The sequence below is a fragment of the Centropristis striata genome, chromosome 9 (genome assembly GCF_030273125.1).
Source record: "Centropristis striata isolate RG_2023a ecotype Rhode Island chromosome 9, C.striata_1.0, whole genome shotgun sequence".
Lineage (NCBI taxonomy): Eukaryota > Metazoa > Chordata > Actinopteri > Perciformes > Serranidae > Centropristis > Centropristis striata.
Window position 1 is genome coordinate 39,479,272 of NC_081525.1, and position 18,619 is coordinate 39,497,890.

Genomic DNA, 18,619 nt, shown 5'->3' on the forward strand with positions numbered 1-18,619 from the left:
AAGTAAGTAAGTAAGTAAACTTTATTTATATAGCACCGTTCACAGACAGAAGTCACAAAGTGCTTCACATAAAAATCAAACAATAAATAACATAAAAATGTACATACAAGTTTTAAAAGCAATTTAAACAACCATAGCAGTCCCGAAACAATTAATCAAAGCCTACATAAGTGTTAATAATGGCATTATAATACAGCTAATAGCAGGCTATAAGAGGTGTATAATAAGAACATTAATAAAAGCCTCATGAGTATCTTATAATTCTTCATAATAGCATTACAAACACCCATGACCCACCCATTATGTCTTTGCCATGCCTTTATTAATCTTTTGTTTGCTTATTGATATTAAAATATACTTTATTGCTCATCTATTACAAGTTAACTATGCACTTGTTAACAGTTAACTATGCTTTTTGCAGCTAAAGGGATCTAAAGGGAGAACAATGCCTTATTACTTGTTAATAAATGGTTATTACAAGGACCTTAATATAAAGCAGGTTGTAAAGAGAGAAATAGGACACATTGTGACAAATATTAAACTTTATGTTGTTTTGAAATGGCAGTACAAAAATACAAAAATATGTTGATGCATTTGTCATTCAATTTTCACAGTAGGTACACAGGAAGGTACACATGAGACTGTTATTTACAGGAGAGTCATTGAGATGTTCCATAATACAGGATTATTAAAAGTATTTCTGCTTTGAGCTTTCAGTTGGATCACTTTGACCATTTGTGTGGATATCCACCAGGTTTACCAGAAGGTAAACACATCAGGTTTGTTCTGTTTGGTCCATTCTCAGACAAATCGAATTCTCCATTCGATAAGATAATGCTGATTACATTTGTCTGTTCATGAAGTCTCCAAAATCAAATCAAAGCAGCAAAACAGCAATGGAATGAGCTAAAACAAACTACAAAAAATGCATTTAAAAAACAAAAGCCAGACAGTCAACAGAGGAGGTATTTTGGAGAGAGCTTGGTTCAGTCTTCTGAGACTCCTACAAACACACCAAACTGTTAATTTTAGTAATCAGCGGGTGGCTGAGAGTTAGGATCAGGCAGTAAACATGTGTGTGGGGGGCAGAATATACAGGTTTGTTTAGGCTGAGCCCCTTCCTCACCTCACGACTAAAGCTTACAGCGCAATTTGTAGCAGTCTTGTTCTTGTTTGTGGTGAATTGGAACCACACTGCAGCCTATAAAGTGGTATCAGCTTTCCAAGCATGTGAGCGATGCCTACCATCAGCCTTGTGGGGGGAAAACTGTTTGTATTCTGGGGAATGGAGAATGTACAAAGTTGTAAAATGCCAATGCCAGTGGCTGCTATTGTACATACACAATAAACAAAACACAATAAATACATTTTATGCATCAGCTTTCCCAAGGATATATGAATTTGCTACTAGGATAAAAACATAAATAGAGTTTGATACCTTCTCCAATAAATAGTAGTGGTATTCTATTTACAATATGCACACATTTCCCAAAGAGCCAATGAGATTTTTCGATCTCGAGACACATCTGCCTCTATTTCCCAAACTAACACAAGGTTAATACAAATTGCTGGCAGGGTTTTGTAGCTCATTTTAACCCATTGAGGCCTGAAACGCCTGTAAAACCTCTGGGCGATTTTAAAATAAGCCCCTAAAATCTGAATTTTTTCTGGAAATTCAACAGAAGTGTCAACGCTTCTACTAAATAATAGATTTTTCAGCCTCTGTAGCAGATAGAAATGAAATTCAAAAAGTATTTGAGAGCTTATACAAATACTACAAAACGACGTATCCGCTTTCCAGGCTTCAATGGGTTAAGGCAGTTAGACCAACAGAGGTCTTCCGAATGTATTGTCATTCTGTGCACAAAGGGAAGGGGGGGGGAGTGATTGTCAAAAAAAAAAGAGGTCATCATGGGAAGCTAGTGGTGTGACACTTGGAAAGTTTGTCGACCAATCGACTATTTCAGGAGTTAGACGGCGTTTTCCTCACTGCCGTCGAAATCTGGAGATTTCCGAGGAGGGCCTGCACAAAAAGAAAGTCAAAATGTGAAGCCGTAGAATCCTCATTGTTACAGACAAGTAAGAACAACACAAAGAGAGGCCGTACTGTTGCAGTTGCCGTAGTGGCGGACGCCTATGGAGCGGCCGAGGAAGCAGGTGGCCCGGCGGAGGTGGCAGGCGCTGGGGTAAGTGATGTTGTCATTGCCGCATATGGGCTGCTCAGACGGCATGGGGATGGGGCAGGGCGTGGTGCGGCACATGACACAGTGGGCGCTGTTGGTCTGGTCGGTCACACAGGTGTGGGTACCTGGACACACCACGTTGGAGCACGACTCTGAAAGAAAAGAGACAAGAAAAATATGTGATTTGTTGTTTTTGCACGTAACGGCTCGCCTTGAAAGTAGGACAAGTTGGATAAATCTTGCTTACTTTTGCAGTCTCCCTGGTACATGACCTCCAGGTCGGGGTGTCCCATGCAGCGCGCCATCAGCAGAGAACACTCGTCCTTATAAGAGTTCCCGTCGCTGCCGCACACAGCGTGCTTCCGGGTAATATGAGAGCAGTCTGGAGAGCACACACACTGAGGCCTTCCTGTCTTCATTTTGCAAACCTTCCCGGGACTACATTTGACTCCCTCGCACGTCTCTACAAAAGCACAGCGAGCGGTTTCATGTGAGCGTGAGAGTCAGTTTAATGTTACTGTATTAACAAGTCTGCAGACATCAGGTGATCTGCAGGCATTTTCATACAAAACAAGCTTCAAGATCTGGGGTTTTCCCAGACCATAACACAATTTTCACCTTGCACAATATTTACAATAATCACATCTCTTTATTGACCGTTACACACAGGGGTGTCTCGCCTGGTGGAATGTGAGGCTGGCGTGTTTTCATAACAGATCTATGTGTACGGCTGCACACAGACTGGGCTAAGCTCCTGCAGAGGGACGGATCGGCTCCGAGGTAGATGGAGTTCAAATAGCTGTCAGAGAAGTTTACAGGCTGAGAAGTGAGGGAGCCCCGGGCTGCTCTGACACCCCATAATGTCAAAGCACAGGCGCAACTGTGATCCGACACAGTGCAGAGGCAACATTAGACAATGCACACAGGTCTAATGTTGACTTCCCAGGACCTTTATAGATGTTAGATTGTTATTCCGTCTTCTCATTCTGTCATTTATGTGTCTTTTTTGTGTCTGTTTTAGTTATTTTATGTCTTTTTTTTCCTCATTTCGTCGTCGTCATACAGTCCTATAGACACTAGACTAACAAACTATAGTCTTGTGATGATCTAGGTGACTTATTTTGAATTGAGCCCCTGTTAAACTTCCACTGAAGTGATGTTTTCCTCCCACAGAATTCCAAATAATCAAGATAGTGAAGCACATTATGAGTCCCAGACATCTGGGCATGTGGCAGGCATTTATTTCAGCCTGCAGGAATTTATTTTTTTTATTTTGCTCGTGGAAGCAAACAGAGCTTCTTTTTAACTAGCTTTTAGAAAATGTGAACACATGATGGAAGAAGGAAATGAGAAGGATAGAGGTTGTGATTCTACATCTTCATTCACTTTCCATGTGGCAGTTGTTTACCTTCAGTGAGAGGGTTTTTTTTGTTTTTTTTACAAAGCTGGAGCTACCTTTCCCTGAGCTCTTTCTGCTTATTTCAGGTTCATCTAAATACAGAACCCCCGTCCCTCTAATCCATGTGACAAAGCCAGAAAACCCTAGGGTGTGTATGGGTGTGTTCTCCATAAAAAAGCCAATAGGTCAGTTTTTACTGAGCCTTATCAGCATGGAGTAATTCACATATTTTGGCCAATGAGTACTGCTTGTGAAAACAGAACGTATCTGCAAGTGAACCTGAATGAACCTTGCATAGATTCCAAGGAGGAGAAGCGACTCCGGACAGCTGGGTGGAGTTATGTGGAACGCCTCTTCTCGATCCACGTCTGCATTTTGTTAGAAAATCACACCAGGAGTCATGCACTCATTGTGTAAATATCTTGATTCATAAATGGCGTGGTTTTAATTAACTTTCACTAACTCTCCAAGAAGGCTGGAGTCATTTAGTGTAACAGAGAAGCCAATTTTGTGCCTGTCATACACTACCGGTCAAAAGTTTTAGAACACCCCAGTTTTTCCAGTTTTTTATTGAAATTCAAGCAGTTCAAGTCAAATGAACAGCTTGAAAGGGTCCAAAGGTAAGTGGTGAACTGCCAGAGGTAAATAAAAAAAGGTAAGCTTAACCAAAACTGGAAAATAATGTACATTTCAGAATTATACAAGTAGGCCTTTTTCAGGGAACAAGAAATGGGTTAACAACTTAACTCTATGGAGTCTTGGGCTATTTTGTCCATTTTTTAATTCTTTTCATGTCTTTGTAAGTCATGTTGTGTCTTTTTTGGTCATTTTGTGTCTTTTTAAGTCATTTTGTGGCTTTTGGAGTCTTTTTGTCATTTTGTGTCTTTTTTTGGTCATTTTGTGTCTTTTTTTAGTCCTTTAGTCCAACATAAAATGTGATTTTGAATCTTTTTTTTACTTTCAAAACACTATCATGCTCAATAAAGAATTTTAAATGTTGCAAATGTGCATTAATTTCAGAGTACACTGAGACATTAAACTGCATCATTTTCAATTAAATTCTGGAAAAGTTGGTGTGTTCTAAAACTTTTCACCGGTAGTGCATTTAAGACAGAAACTCTGTTTTTGAGGCTGTAAATGGTATCTAAGCAGCAATTTAAACTGCCAGTCGGATCATGTTTACTCACAATGTGACTAAAAATAATCTAATCAGGGTTTTGAAGCACTCTGGTAACTTCTGGGCTCCATGCAGTGACTAATCCCAGCCCCCGCAGTGATAAACAAAGCAAATACACGAGTAATAGATTCCTTCTACTTGGCAGATTCAGCTAATTAGTTGTTTTTTTAAGGATTGTTTACCTTTGCATGGTTTACAGGAGACAATTCCCAGGAAGCCCAGCAGGCTGACCTCATTCATGGGCAGGCTGGTGTTGGACCACGCTGTGTCCAGGCGTCCCCCGGCACAGCACTCCTCCCTGGTCACCCCTCGCATCAGCACCATGTCACACCTCTGGTCTTGACTCTGCTGCAGCCAGCACATCCCAGCTGGGGAATATATGAGCACAAATACAACTTTAACACACAAAAACGAGTTAAAAAATACATTAAAAGTGTCTTATATCATTCTGAATTACTGCCAGTTGGACTTAATTAATGTATAATTTAAAATTTGATTACTATAATGGCTAATATGTAGCACCTGTGTGCTGCAGGAATGTGTTTATATTCTTTAATAAGTATATATATACAGAGAGATAACTTCTCTAATGCTCTGTTTTTTCAAAAGGCTGAGGTAAAGTCAATCAATCAATCAATATCCTTTATTTAACCAGGTCAAATTCATTGAGATTAAAATCTCTTTTTCAAGAATGACCTGGCCAAGAAGGCAGCACCATGATAAAATAAAAAAAAAAGTATATAACAGTACATAAATATGAGTTTAAGATAGAAAAAAAGAGAGAAAAAAGTCCACTCACCACTGGCAGGATTCCTCCCAATCTGATACAAAGTAAGAATCAAACCAAACACAGGGATAAAAAAGCTCATTGTGTACTCTTGTCAGTACAAAATCTTTTTTTTCTTCTTTCTGAAAGCTTTTCTGTCTCTGCAAATATCAGCAAAAAGCAGTGATGTTCCTCTGGAAAACACAGCGGCTCAGTCTGACTGGGATCTGGAAGTAGCTCACTCTTATGTGAATGAATGTGTTGTGGATAAGTGATGTCGTTCCCCCTCTGTATAAATATTTAGCCCAGATGGAATTATGCTGCTGGGATGGGCGATCCTCTCAGCCAGTAATAAGCCAGGGCAGGACACAGTTTGACTCTGACTCAATTTCCAGAGTCGGGAAATGATCCATGCCCTCCAGCGCCAGACGCTGGGCACTTACATGACCTCACAAAACATTTTCACACCATATTAGACTCATTAAAGACTCATTAAGTCCTCGGCTTTGGATGGATTTTTTTTTCATTATTCAACTTTTTTTTATTGCACTTTACTTTTTGAGTTGACTAATTAGCTGTTCAGGTATTTGGGGGAAATTCTTTGTTGCATAATCACCTCTGAATGTGACCTTTTAGGAAGAAGTTCATGTTTTTTTTATTTGTCCGGTGGCTCCCGGATGTTTTGTTCACTATTGTCTAATCCCTTTTCTTTAATGTGGCAAAGCTCAGAGGAATTTATTCTCCTAACAGATCACAAACTGTTTGATCACTGTCCTTCTGTCAATGAGCTGCTCCGTGGGGTTTTTGGAAATGGCAAACTTATTTCTTATCTCATTATTCTGTTCAGACATGAGTCTTTTTGAAGTGTTTTGATCCAGAACTGACCTTAAATTGTGCTTCTTTGTAATGTAAATGCAGAGGAAAGTGAAGACCACCACAGGAAAGTGGATACTAACTTCTAAGCGTATTCTAAAAAGGTTTCTGGCAATATTTTACTAAACCACATTCAGTGGTGGGATGTAACTAAGTACATTTACTTTTCAGGCACTTGTACTTTACTTGAATATATTCACTCATGTAACTTTATACTTCTACTCAGAGGTGGAAAAAGTATTCAGATCTCTTACTTCAGTAAAAGTACTAATACCACACTGTGAAATGACTCCACTACAAGTAAAAGTCCTGCATTCAAAATGTACTTAAGTGAAAGTACAAAAGTATCAGCATCAAAATGTACTTAAAGTATCAAAAGTAAAAGTACTCGTTATGCAGAATGGAGCCGCTCAGATTGTTTTATATATTCCAGATATTATATAAGATTATTATTATTGATGCATTTATGTATACAGCGTTTTAATTTTCTCAAGGTAGGGCTTTATTGACTACTTAATACACTGTTATGAGGTTTATTTTAAAAAGTGTCTAATCACCTAAATTTATTCTGTTTTTTATGTTAAACCTCGACCTGAAAAGTAACTGAAGCTGTCAGCTAAATGTAGTGGAGTAAAAAGTACAATATTTGCCTCAAAATGTAGTGAAGTAGAAGTATAAAGTGACATAAAATGGAAATACTCAAGTAAAGTACAAGTACCTCAAAATTGTACTTAAGTACAGTACTTGAGTAAAAGTACTTAGTTACTTTTCACCACTGCTTCTACTCCACTACATATTTGAGGCAAATATCATACTTTTTACTCCACTACAGTTAGCTGCCAGCTTTAGTTACTTTTCAGGTCAAAATTCAACATAAAAAACATGATACATTTAAAATGATTACACACTTTTATAAATTAAACCACAAAAAAGTACACATACCTGTCAGTAAAATGCTGCTTACATGAATGCATCAATAATAATAATCCAGTAATATATATTTTTTGAATATATAAAACAACCTGAGTGGGGGCATTCAGCAACAAGTACTTTTGATACTTTAAGTATTTTCTGATGTTGATACTTTTGTACTTTTACTTAAGTAACTTTTAAATGCAGGACTTTTACTTGTAGTCAGTGGTGGAAAGTAACTAAGTACATTTACTCAAGTACTGTACTTAAGTGCAATTTTGAGGTACTTTTACATTACTTGAGTATTTCTATTTTATGTGACTTTATACTTCTACTCCACTACATTTTGAGGCAAATATTGTACTTTTTACTCCACTACATTTAGCTGACAGCTTTAGTTACTTTTCAGGTCGAAATTTAACATAAAAACCTAAAAAATTTAAAGTATAGAGACATTTTTTTAAAAGTTAAACCTCACAACAGTATATTAAGTGGTTAAAATCAGCCCCATTTAAAAAAAATATTAAAGCACTACTTGCATAAATGCATCAATACAAATAATCTAATAATATATTAGATAATACATTACAATGAGTGGGGGCGTGCTGCATAACGAGTACTTTTACTTTTGATACTTTAAGTACATTTTGATGCTGATACTTCTGTACTTTTACTTCAGTAAGTTTTGAAAGCAGGACTTTTACTTGTAGTGGAGTAATTTCACAGTGTGATTTTAGTACTTTTACTTAAGTAAAGCATCTGAATACTTTTTCCATCACTGATCAAATGAATATAAAGTGCCAAAAACATCCATAATGACAGCTATTGGATAAATGAAGTCATCTGTCTCTCTAACCAATGCCTGACCTCATTTTGTTGACTGTCTGGGTTTATCAATGAATGCTGATATTTCACTCTACAGCTGCGGTTGGAATAATAGTGAGAGATGAGGGGGAGTGGGTGTGAAGGTGGTCTGCCCTTGAGCAATATATCAAGTTCAATAAACACGAGTAAGTTGGAGCTTCTCAAGCCCACTTATGATGATCAGACACAGACAACCACAGCCAGCGAGACTGAAAACACTGAAACACTGTGGATATATATACAGCAGGGGTGTCAAACTCTAATACACAGTGGGACAAAATGTAAAACTTGGACAAAGTCGCGGGCCAACATTGATATTTATTGAAAAAATGGACCTAAACAAGTTCAAACTAAAGCTTGATATAACTTAATATTGCAAACATGCAAAATCGAATATCAAATAAAACAAACAAACACATCAACGGCATTCATTTCTTAAATAAAATTTAAATAAAAATCTTACGTCCCTTTATTTTATATGCAGCCTTCTTTAAATTTAAATTTAACAGTAATCTTTTTCCACAGGCTAAAAATAAATGGAAGAATAAAATAACAATAATAAACCAAATGACTAATAATAATATCCTTCAATGAATGTGCAACCATTCAAGCCCATGCCTTGGACTACACTGTAAAAAAAAATCTGTTTAATTTACGGTAAAATTCCGGCAGCTGTGGTTGCCAGAACTTCACCGTAAAAATTCCAGTGAGCGTATGTAAATGTAAATATCAGCAAAAGCTGTAATTTATACTGGATAATCCCATTCCTTTTTGGATAATTGTGTAATCGTGGTATTTCTCCATTAATTTGACATGAAAATGTTACATTTTTACAGCAAAACTGTGTGTTTTTACAGTTTATGACAGTAGAATTTAAAGTTTTATGCTATTCTTTGATTTACAGTAATTAAAAGTATCTACTACGGTGATGTACAATGTTTAATTTTACGACCTATTTCTGATGCAATTTGACAGTGTTTTACTGTAATTTCTACAAACATTTTTTACAGTGTAGCAAGAAAAAGTGCATAAAGACAACTTTAATTGTTGCTGAGTTTGCTCCACACTGATCTACTGTGTTCAAGCCAAAACACGAGCAGATATACACACAGATACATATACATGTATATGTATCTGAGTGTGTGTATAGATATAAGTATGTATATATTTATTTACTTATTTTTTCATTTATTTTTATTTTGTGGTTATAAAGCCCCCCCCCCCCTTTTTCCCCCAGTTATTTATTTATTTATTTTTATTTATTTTATTTATTTATTTATTTATTTATTTTAATCATAATTATTGCTATCATTATTGTTATTATTTTTTCTTGTATGTGCCTTCTTGTTCTATGTTGTTCACCGTTTGAAAATTAACAAAATGTGCAATAAACATATGTTTAAAAAAAAAAAAACACGAGCAGAGCATTCTGGGATTTGTAGTATTATTTGCGCTGTATAATAATAATTTGGTATTGCCTTGCAGGCCAAATATAATTATACTATAGGCCAGAGTTTGACACCTCTGATATAGAGTATCTGCGGCCCAGACAGCATCCAGCCATCAGAAAGGTGACGAGCTAACGGGCTAATCTGCATTAGCATCCTGCTTGATAAGAACATCTGCACTGCTCCTCTCTGCTCCTCTCTGCTCCTCTCTGCTCCTGCACTCGTTCACCTCCTGACACTGAGAGGTATGCACTAATGCCAAAGTAATGTGAGTCTGCCCATCTGTCTGTCACTGGGGCTTTTTTTATGTTCCCTTTTGATGGTTGGAGGGGGGGAAATGAAGGTAGCATATGCTTCTGTAGTATCTGAATGATGTTGCCTTCTTCAGCGGAGTTCCCCAGGGCACTGCAGGAATGCTGCCTGACCTGGGAGGGGAGGAAAGACGGAGAGAGAGCAGCGAGCGGCGGCTGTGGGTGGCCTGCCTCTGCACCGGGTCTCTGCAGATCCACTCAGCTCCTCATATGGTTTGGATCTTCACTGCCGAGCCATACAAATTAATACAGCATGGTGGGGACTGTGGAGCACCCACTAATGTATGATCTTTATTAGGGGGCAGCTTACTGAGTCCCATCCTTGAGAAATATTGGTCTCTTTCAAGTGCTCTGAGGGGGAGCATGAAATTGAAGAAGCTCATGGTGGACTGTGTCTAATGTGGGATAGAGTGAGTGCATCTCCACTGGGCAGGTGTGGAGCTCACTCTGTCATACTGTACATGTGTATGGTAATAAAAGAGAAAAGGCAAAAAACACCACTGCCATCTAGTGGAGGAGGGGGGCAGGGTTTGTTTTTTCTCTATTTAACCTTCCTGTTGTGTTCCTTTCTCAGGAGCAGCAGTGATGTTCATGGGTCAGTTTCACCCCGGGCGTGCTGAATTATCCAAAAGTGTCAGAAACTCCCGATAATAATAATTTAAAAAATCCCAATAGACATTGTTTATATTCATTAATAACTCCATTACTAACAATTTCGATCAATATTCAGTGCAATGGTGCTCTCTTGGAGAATATACTGTATATATATATATATATATACACACACACACACACACACACACACACATATATATATACACTACCGGTCATGCACATTTGCAACATTTAAAATTCTTTATTGAGCATGATAGTGTTTTGAAAGTAAAAAAAAGATTCAAAATCACATTTTATGTTGGACTAAAGGACTAAAAAAAGACACAAAATGACCAAAAAAAGACACAAAATGACAAAAAAAGACACCAAAAGACACAAAATGACTTAAAAAGACACAAAATGACTTACAAAGACATGAAAAGAATTCAAAAATGGACAAAATAGCCCAAGACTCCATAGAGTTAAGTTGTTAACCCATTTCTTGTTCCCTGAAAAAGGCCTACTTGTATAATTCTGAAATGTACATTATTTTTCAGTTTTGGTTAAGCTTACCTTTTTTTATTTACCTCTGGCAGTTCACCACTTACCTTTGGACCCTTTCAAGCTGTTCATTTGACTTGAACTGCTTGAATTTCAATAAAAAACTGGAAACATTGGGGTGTTCTAAAACTTTTGACCGGGAGTGTATATAAACAAAATTAATATTAAATATATTGTCTGTGCTGTTTTCAACTCAATCTTTGTTGGAGAGGATTTTCAAATGATCACATTCTGTTTACATTCTAGACAACTTTTTTTGGAATCAGGGTTGAAACTACAACAAGAGACAAAACCACCACAAAGTCTTGGTCCCATCTAGAATATGTTATATGTTTAGGGGCTTATAATCCATCTGTGGCGTTAAGTAATCATTGAGATAAAATAAGTGAAGCAGTACTTCAGTATAATATAGTGGGCGGTGTTTAGGAGAGGCTTGCTACATTTATTCTTATGTAATTTGCCCTTAAAGTTCACCTGTTACAAATGTCCTGGTGTCAGTAATCAGCCCCAAGTTTCATATTTTTATAAGAGGCATATCATTATTATTAGTATGAAACCTGACAATATCCTAAGCTGTTACTGCTTCTCATAAACACTCGGCCACATATAATAAAACTTTTGAGTCAGGACTGTATATTTGTAAATGCAATTAAGCAAAATGACCAGATGAGGGCGCCCCTCTCTTGTCTCCCAATTTTTTCATTAATTTCATCAGTCAGGGTTTGTTCATCTCTGCAGCTTCCTGAAGTCATCATGTGTCCTCACTTAATAAAAAGGTTTAATTAATTTCAGCCATCAAACAGCCCTTTATGTGATTTACAGTTGTTATATCCCAGATAACATCTGTTATATCCTTTAGATTCAGTCTGAAAGTGATCCTTCATATAACAGCTGTTAACAGTGGATCAATAAGATAAGATAAGATAAGATAAGATAAGATAAGATAAGATAAGATAAGATAAGATAAGATAAGATAAGATAAGACTTTATTTATCCTGCATTGGAGACATTTAGTTGTCACGGCAGCCCAAGATGTAGGAACAAAGATATAGAAGAAAGAATAAAGAATATAAAAAAATTAGACATATACATACATTCAATACATTATACATACATTTCTGGTATTTGGCATTTATTATTAATATATATTTTTCGTGTTTGTTTCCAGTACTTTGCATTTTTACGGATATTCCAGATATACTGTAACTGGACTGCTGATCGTGTGGGGGACGTAGAAAATGCCAGATATTTTTCTGAGAAAAAGTTTCCCGTGTACCAAGTCCATTGTTGATAATAATTATAAAAGAGCTGCGAACAATACAAGGGGTCAATTGAAAATGCCACGCTGTCTGTTTTTATTTAAAATGAAAAATAGTTTGGAGTTCTTGCACAATGAGGCAATGATCTGCTGCTGGTTATCATTAGCTTTCACCATGCTTTGGAATTGCATTTATGAGACATTTCGGAGCGTAACAGGAGTGTATTTTAAATTCAGTGGAGGATATCGTCTGCCAATTTCAGCTCAAGGTGCAATCTGGATATGAGTCAGAGACAAATGTCTACCAGTCTGTCTCCTCATTCTGTCATATGTTGCACAATTCTCCCACCAGAGTTAAATGTCAGGACATAATGAAACACATTTTCCCTTATGAATTTGCAGCAGGTACACTGCAAAAAAGCCAACTTGTATTTTTTGGCCTAAAACAGTGATTTAAGTTGGTAAAACTTGGAAATATAAATTATTGACATTAAGGTCAATAATGTAAGTTAGCACAACAAAGAAGCCAGTTGTCTGCTCAAAAACAAGTTGGTGAGTTGTTGTTACTTATATCTTTAAGTTGGGGTTCACAACAAGGGACAATAGTTCTGATAACTCTTATTTCTTTGTTGGGAAATGTGGGAAATCGGTGAAATTCGGTCATTAGCGAAAGCTAGCGGCTAACTGATGCTATCGGCTAACTGATGCTAGCGGCGCTGCTTGTTACAGCTACAAGAGTAGCCATTAGCGTATCAATGCTAACTCAACATTGTGGTCGCAACATTAGCTGACATTTCATAGCGGCGTTACAATCGTGCCAATTCAGCACATTGCAGAAGTTAGCAGAAGTAAGGATTAAAAGTTATTACAATGTAAAATTATAAATTAGTACAACTTACAGTTGAGTTGACAAAAATCTGAATTTTGAGCAAACTCAAAAACAAAACTTAAAATATTTAGTTTAATTGTCCAACTTAAAATTTTATCGAAGTTTGTTGCCTTGAAATTTTGAGTTCACCCAATTTTTCTCTTTTTTGCAGTGTATGATAGAAAACACAATAGCTGGTTAGATTACAAAACAAATAGAAATAGTGGTATCCTTTCTGAAATAAATTACTGAAAACCACCGTGTCTGATTGCAAATGTTCTGAGAAGAGAACAGAACATGTTGGTTGTTTGTCCTTATTTGACTCTGAAAAGACAAAAAACAAACAGAGCCCTGCTCCCATTGTTTTCAAGGATGCTTGAATGGGACCCAGCATGGCACACACAATTAGTGATGTGTGTGTGTGTGTGTGAAAATAAACTTTTTGCATGAAGCCTCAAGTGTTATTGTCTCCTTTTTGTGGCCTTCTTTGTTTTGAAGTGAAAGGTTTTTGTTTTCAGCCTATCATCATCATTATTTCATGTGTCAGCCTGGCCGGTTTAATTGAAAAATTGGATTCTGTGCTGCCAATAAATCATCTGAGCAGGACCCCGTGTCCCCAACGACCGCGGAAGCATTCTTAAGTTTATTGTTAGGCAGTGGCCTCTAGGGGGCAAGATGGGTTTTTTCATAACAGACTTTTTAGATATTAAAAACACCTTATTCTATAATAACAGTTTGTTAACTCATGAGCTGCTATACTAGAAAAAACACATCTATTTTAACCAGTGGTGGAAAGTAACTAAGTACATTTACTCAAGTACTGTACTTAAGTGCAATTTTGAGGTACTTTTACATTACTTGAGTATTTCTATTTTATGTGACTTTATACTTCTACTCCACTACATTTTTAGGCAAATATTGTACTTTTTACTCCACTACATTTAGCTGACAGCTTTAGTTACTTTTCAGGTTGAAATTTAACATAAAAACTTAAAAAATTTAAGTCATGAGACATTTTTTTTAAGTTAAACCTCACAACAGTATATTAAGTGGTTAAAATCAGCCCTATTTTTAAAAAAAATTAAAGCACTACTTGCATAAATGCATCAATACAAATAATCTAATAATATATTAGATAATACATTACAATGAGTGGGGGCGTGCTGCATAACGAGTACTTTTACTTTTGATACTTTAAGTACATTTTGATCCTGATACTTTTGTACTTTTACTTCAGTAAGTTTTGAATGCAGGACTTTTACTTGTAGTGGAGTAATTTCACAGTGTGGTATTAGTACTTTTACTTAAGTAAAGGATCTGAATACTGATTTTAATCCTTTATAGGGGACTCCTGGAAATTGAAAATATCGACCCTGAAGTGATATTGGAGGATATTACAAGATTTTTTGCAAAATGTTTCATTCTTATATTGCAAATCGAGGTCAATTGAGTCATTATTATTATTATATTTATTATAGTCTCTTTCCCACAGCAACCCTAAATAGACAATAACACATCATTTGCATCCATCACCACTTTATCTTTTACCTTTAAACTATTTCCCTGTTTTCCTCGTTTTCATTTCTCCCTTTAATGCAACTTACTTTATTTTACTGGATTGCTTATTGTATTGTTCTATTCTGGTCTAATTTAAATCATTAACATGTTTATTTGTACATTTGGTGAGTTTTGTAGCGTGTATGAGGCTACTGCATTGCATGCAACTGCATGACAATAAAGCTGAGTCTTGAAACTTAAACATGAGAAGCAACATTTCAGAAGAGAGATAATTTCTTAATGATACATTGAAATGCACAAATGTGAGTATGCCACAATTCAATCCTGTTTGTTTTTTATATTTGTCTTGGAATATTTTTCTGTAGTTAAACTCTTTGTCCACAAGAGGGGGTACAATACATGTACAATTACACAATAAACAAATCTAGACCATCACTGTTGGCAAACAATGACATAACACATTTAAAAATCCATCTTCTGTTACTTCCATTAGTGAATTGCTATTCCTGAGTAAAAGTGGAAATAACAGAATTAGGTCTGTATTCTAAGTTGCATGTGAATTATCTGTTGGAGGTTTTTAAAGCTGTTTAGTACTGTAGTAACATATTTTGGATACGAGAGGACGCCACAGTTTAATATTCCCTTTACAAGCCACAATCATAGCAAACTTTATCCACATCCTACCTGTTCTGTTTTATCACTCTGACAGAAAAAACTGTAAAAGGTGATCATATTTACTAAATTACAAAGAAATAATAGCAGTAAACAAGCCCTCACATGCTTCACCTTGGGTTTTCGCTCATGTTTTATCTGAATTAAATAAGCTTAGCCTGTTGTTTTAGTCGGAGGGATCAATCTGAGCATGTGCAGAATATTTCATCATGTTTGTACATGCAGCAGTGTTTGGTGTCACAGTATTTTGGCGTGTTGCCTTCAGGGTCACCCTCAGATTTTGTTCCTTATTTCGTTGCCCTTGGAAGCAGATGAAGTCGTCCAACTCTGAACACGACCTTGTCTCAGAATGTGAGACTGCAGAACTTTAACCAGTTAGCCAGTATCCTTGGCTGGCTTCCTGTCTTTCAGAGGATAAATCATGCTCCAAGGTTTTTATGAAAAAATTCTCATTATTGTTATTTTCAAAGCGGTCCCTTAGTGTCTTAATGTGGTATTTTTTTTTATTTTTTTTTTACCATTTTATCAATGGTTATTTCTAGCATCTAATCTCTGTATGAAATGGTAATTGCTGCAGCAACTTATGAGATATAGTAAATCATTGCAATGGATTGCATTTTAAACACTTTCGACATTAAAGTAGGCGCCTTACCAAAACACAATGTTGATCACATATTTGTGACCAGAAGAACTCAAATCAATCTTCAGGTTCACAGCTTGAAAATCATGTACACACTGCAAAAAAAGAAAAGTTGGGTGAACTCAAAATTTCAAGGCAACAAACTTCGATAAAATTTTGAGTTGGACAATTAAACTAAATATTTTAAGTTTTGTTTTTGAGGTTGCTCAACTCTGAATTCAGATTTTTGTCAACTCAACTGTAAGTTGTACTAACTTATAATTTTACATTTTAATATCTTTTAATACTTACTTCTGCTAACTTCTGCAATGTGCTGAATTGGCACGATTGTAACGCTGCTATGAAATGTCGGCTAATGTTGCGACTACAATTTTGAGTTAGCATTGATACGCTAATGGCTACTCTTGTAGCTGTAACATGCAGCGCCGCTAGCATCAGTTAGCCGCTAGCATCAGTTAGCCGCTAGCTCTTGCTAATGACAGAATTTCACCGCTTTCCTGCATTTCCCAACAAAGAAATAAGAGTTATCAGAACTATTGTCCCTTGTTGTGAACCCCAACTTAAAGATATAAGTAACAACAACTCACCAACTTGTTTTTGAGCAGACAACTGGCTTCCTTTGTTGTGCTAACTTACGTTATTGCCCTAAATATCAGTAATTTATATTTCCAAGTTTTACCAACTTAAATCACTGTTTTAGGCCAAAAAATAGCCTACAAGTTGGCTTTTTCACAGTGTAGGTGCCTTACCAAAACACAATGTTTATCACATATTTGTGACCAGAAGAACTCAAATCAATCTTCAGGTTCACAGCTTGAAAATCATGTATACCACTTCTATATGGCATATACTGTTGAGGTTGTCGATGTACTGTTGACCAGCTATCTCCCCCTAAAAAAAACCCTGTTGGTGCATAAAATGGGTAGAAGTTCAGAAAAACATCTGAAACAGTGAAGACTTAACCACATCAGGAAGCAGGTGGGCGTTTCACATCTTCTGCACACATTTTGGCAGACAGTTACACCTAAATATACTAAAGCAGAAGAGGAGCGGAAAGCAGAAAGCAGATGTGATGGGTGATAATGTAAAGAGGAAAAAATCTCACATATATAACTAGCTTCAGTCATCTAATGCAGCTATTCTCAACCTTGGGGTCGGGACCCCAATTGGGGTCGCGAGATGATTTCTGGGGGTCGCCACTGTGTTAAAGTGTTCATGTGTTAATGTGTTTTAGTCTTTTTGGTCATTTAATGTCTTTTTGGTCATTTTGTGTGGGGTTTTTTTCAGTAATTTTGTGTCTTTTTTTGGTCATTTTTTGTCTTTTTCTGGTCATTTTGTGTCTTTTTTTGCCCATTTTGTGTGGGTTTTTTTTTTTATTTTTTTTTTAGTAATTTTGTCTTTTGGTCATTTTGTGGTCAATGTGTGCCTTTTTGGTTATTTTGTGTCTTTTTCTGGTCATTTTTTGTCATTTTGTGGTCAATTTGAGTCCTTTTTTGCTTAATTTTATGTAATTTTTTGGTCAATTTGATTCTTTTTTGGGGTAATTTTGTGTCTTTTCTGACAAATCCCAAATTAGCAAGTTAATACTTTACAAGGAGTCTCTGGCTTGAAGCTGACTGTTACAAAAAATATATAAATGCACAGAGAGAGAGAGATGTTTTAGTCGTTGTCTGCTTCATTATTTGTCCAAAATTCGTTGTATCAACTGAGTTTGTCTGATCTGAACTGTGAGATTGTGTTCAGTGAGTGGGGGTCGCCGACAACATGCATGTTAAATTGGGGGTCGCGACTCAAAAAGGTTGAGAACTACTGGTCTAATGGTCTTGTGAGAGTGCAGTGGAGGCTTTTGCGAAGAGCCTGGGAAGTAAAAAACAAACAAAACACAGCTCCTTTTGTTATAGTGAGTTTCTGGCTGGTTTACAGAGAAAATCGTTGTTTTTATTCTCTGGCTGATAATCACCTTGTTGCGGTCAAACAGGAATTTCAGCAGTGTAATGGCAAAGAGGTTTCATGTTCTTAATCCTTGCTGCACATTCAATTGTTTTCATTTGAGCTCACTTGCAAAAACTGTCTGTAAGGTGTTGGAATGTACAGTATCCAGCTGTACAATTCACCTATATGTGTCAAAACATATGTACACATCAGGTGTTCCCTCCAAGAGCACTGTAAAAAATGTTTGTAGAAATTACAGTAAAACACTGTCAAATTGCATCAGGAATGGGGCGTAAAATTAAAAATTGTGTATCACCGTAGTAGGCACTTTTAATTAGCGTAAATCAAGGAATAGCACAATTTTTACTTTTACTGTCATGAACTGTAGGAAACGCACAGTTTTGCTGTAAAAATATAACATTTTCATGTAAAGTTAATGGAGATTTGCTATGATGTGTGAATGAATGACACAATTACCTTAAAAATAACGAGAATATTCAGTCTAAATTAGTTTTTGCTGATATTTAAATTTACAGGAGAAAACCCCCTCACTGTATTTTTTTACGGTGAAGTTCTGGCAACCACAGCTGCCGGTAATTTACCGTAAATTTAACAGATTATTTTTTACAGTGAGGAGTAGAAA

The 18,619-nt window shown here is 36.4% G+C and overlaps 1 protein-coding gene across 1 annotated transcript; it reads right to left on the reverse strand.

The window, feature by feature from the left end:
* Nucleotides 1-524: 524 nt before the first annotated feature.
* Nucleotides 525-5,786, reverse strand: fstl3 (follistatin-like 3 (secreted glycoprotein)). Its single transcript, XM_059342052.1, has 5 exons — nucleotides 5,559-5,786; nucleotides 4,942-5,127; nucleotides 2,431-2,646; nucleotides 2,108-2,335; nucleotides 525-2,023 (listed from the first exon to the last, which is right to left on the reverse strand). The coding sequence occupies exons 1-5, from the start codon at nucleotides 5,626-5,628 to the stop codon at nucleotides 1,971-1,973; spliced, it is 753 nt and encodes a 250-aa protein (XP_059198035.1). The 5' UTR covers nucleotides 5,629-5,786; the 3' UTR covers nucleotides 525-1,970.
* Between the last annotated feature and the right edge of the window lie 12,833 nt (nucleotides 5,787-18,619).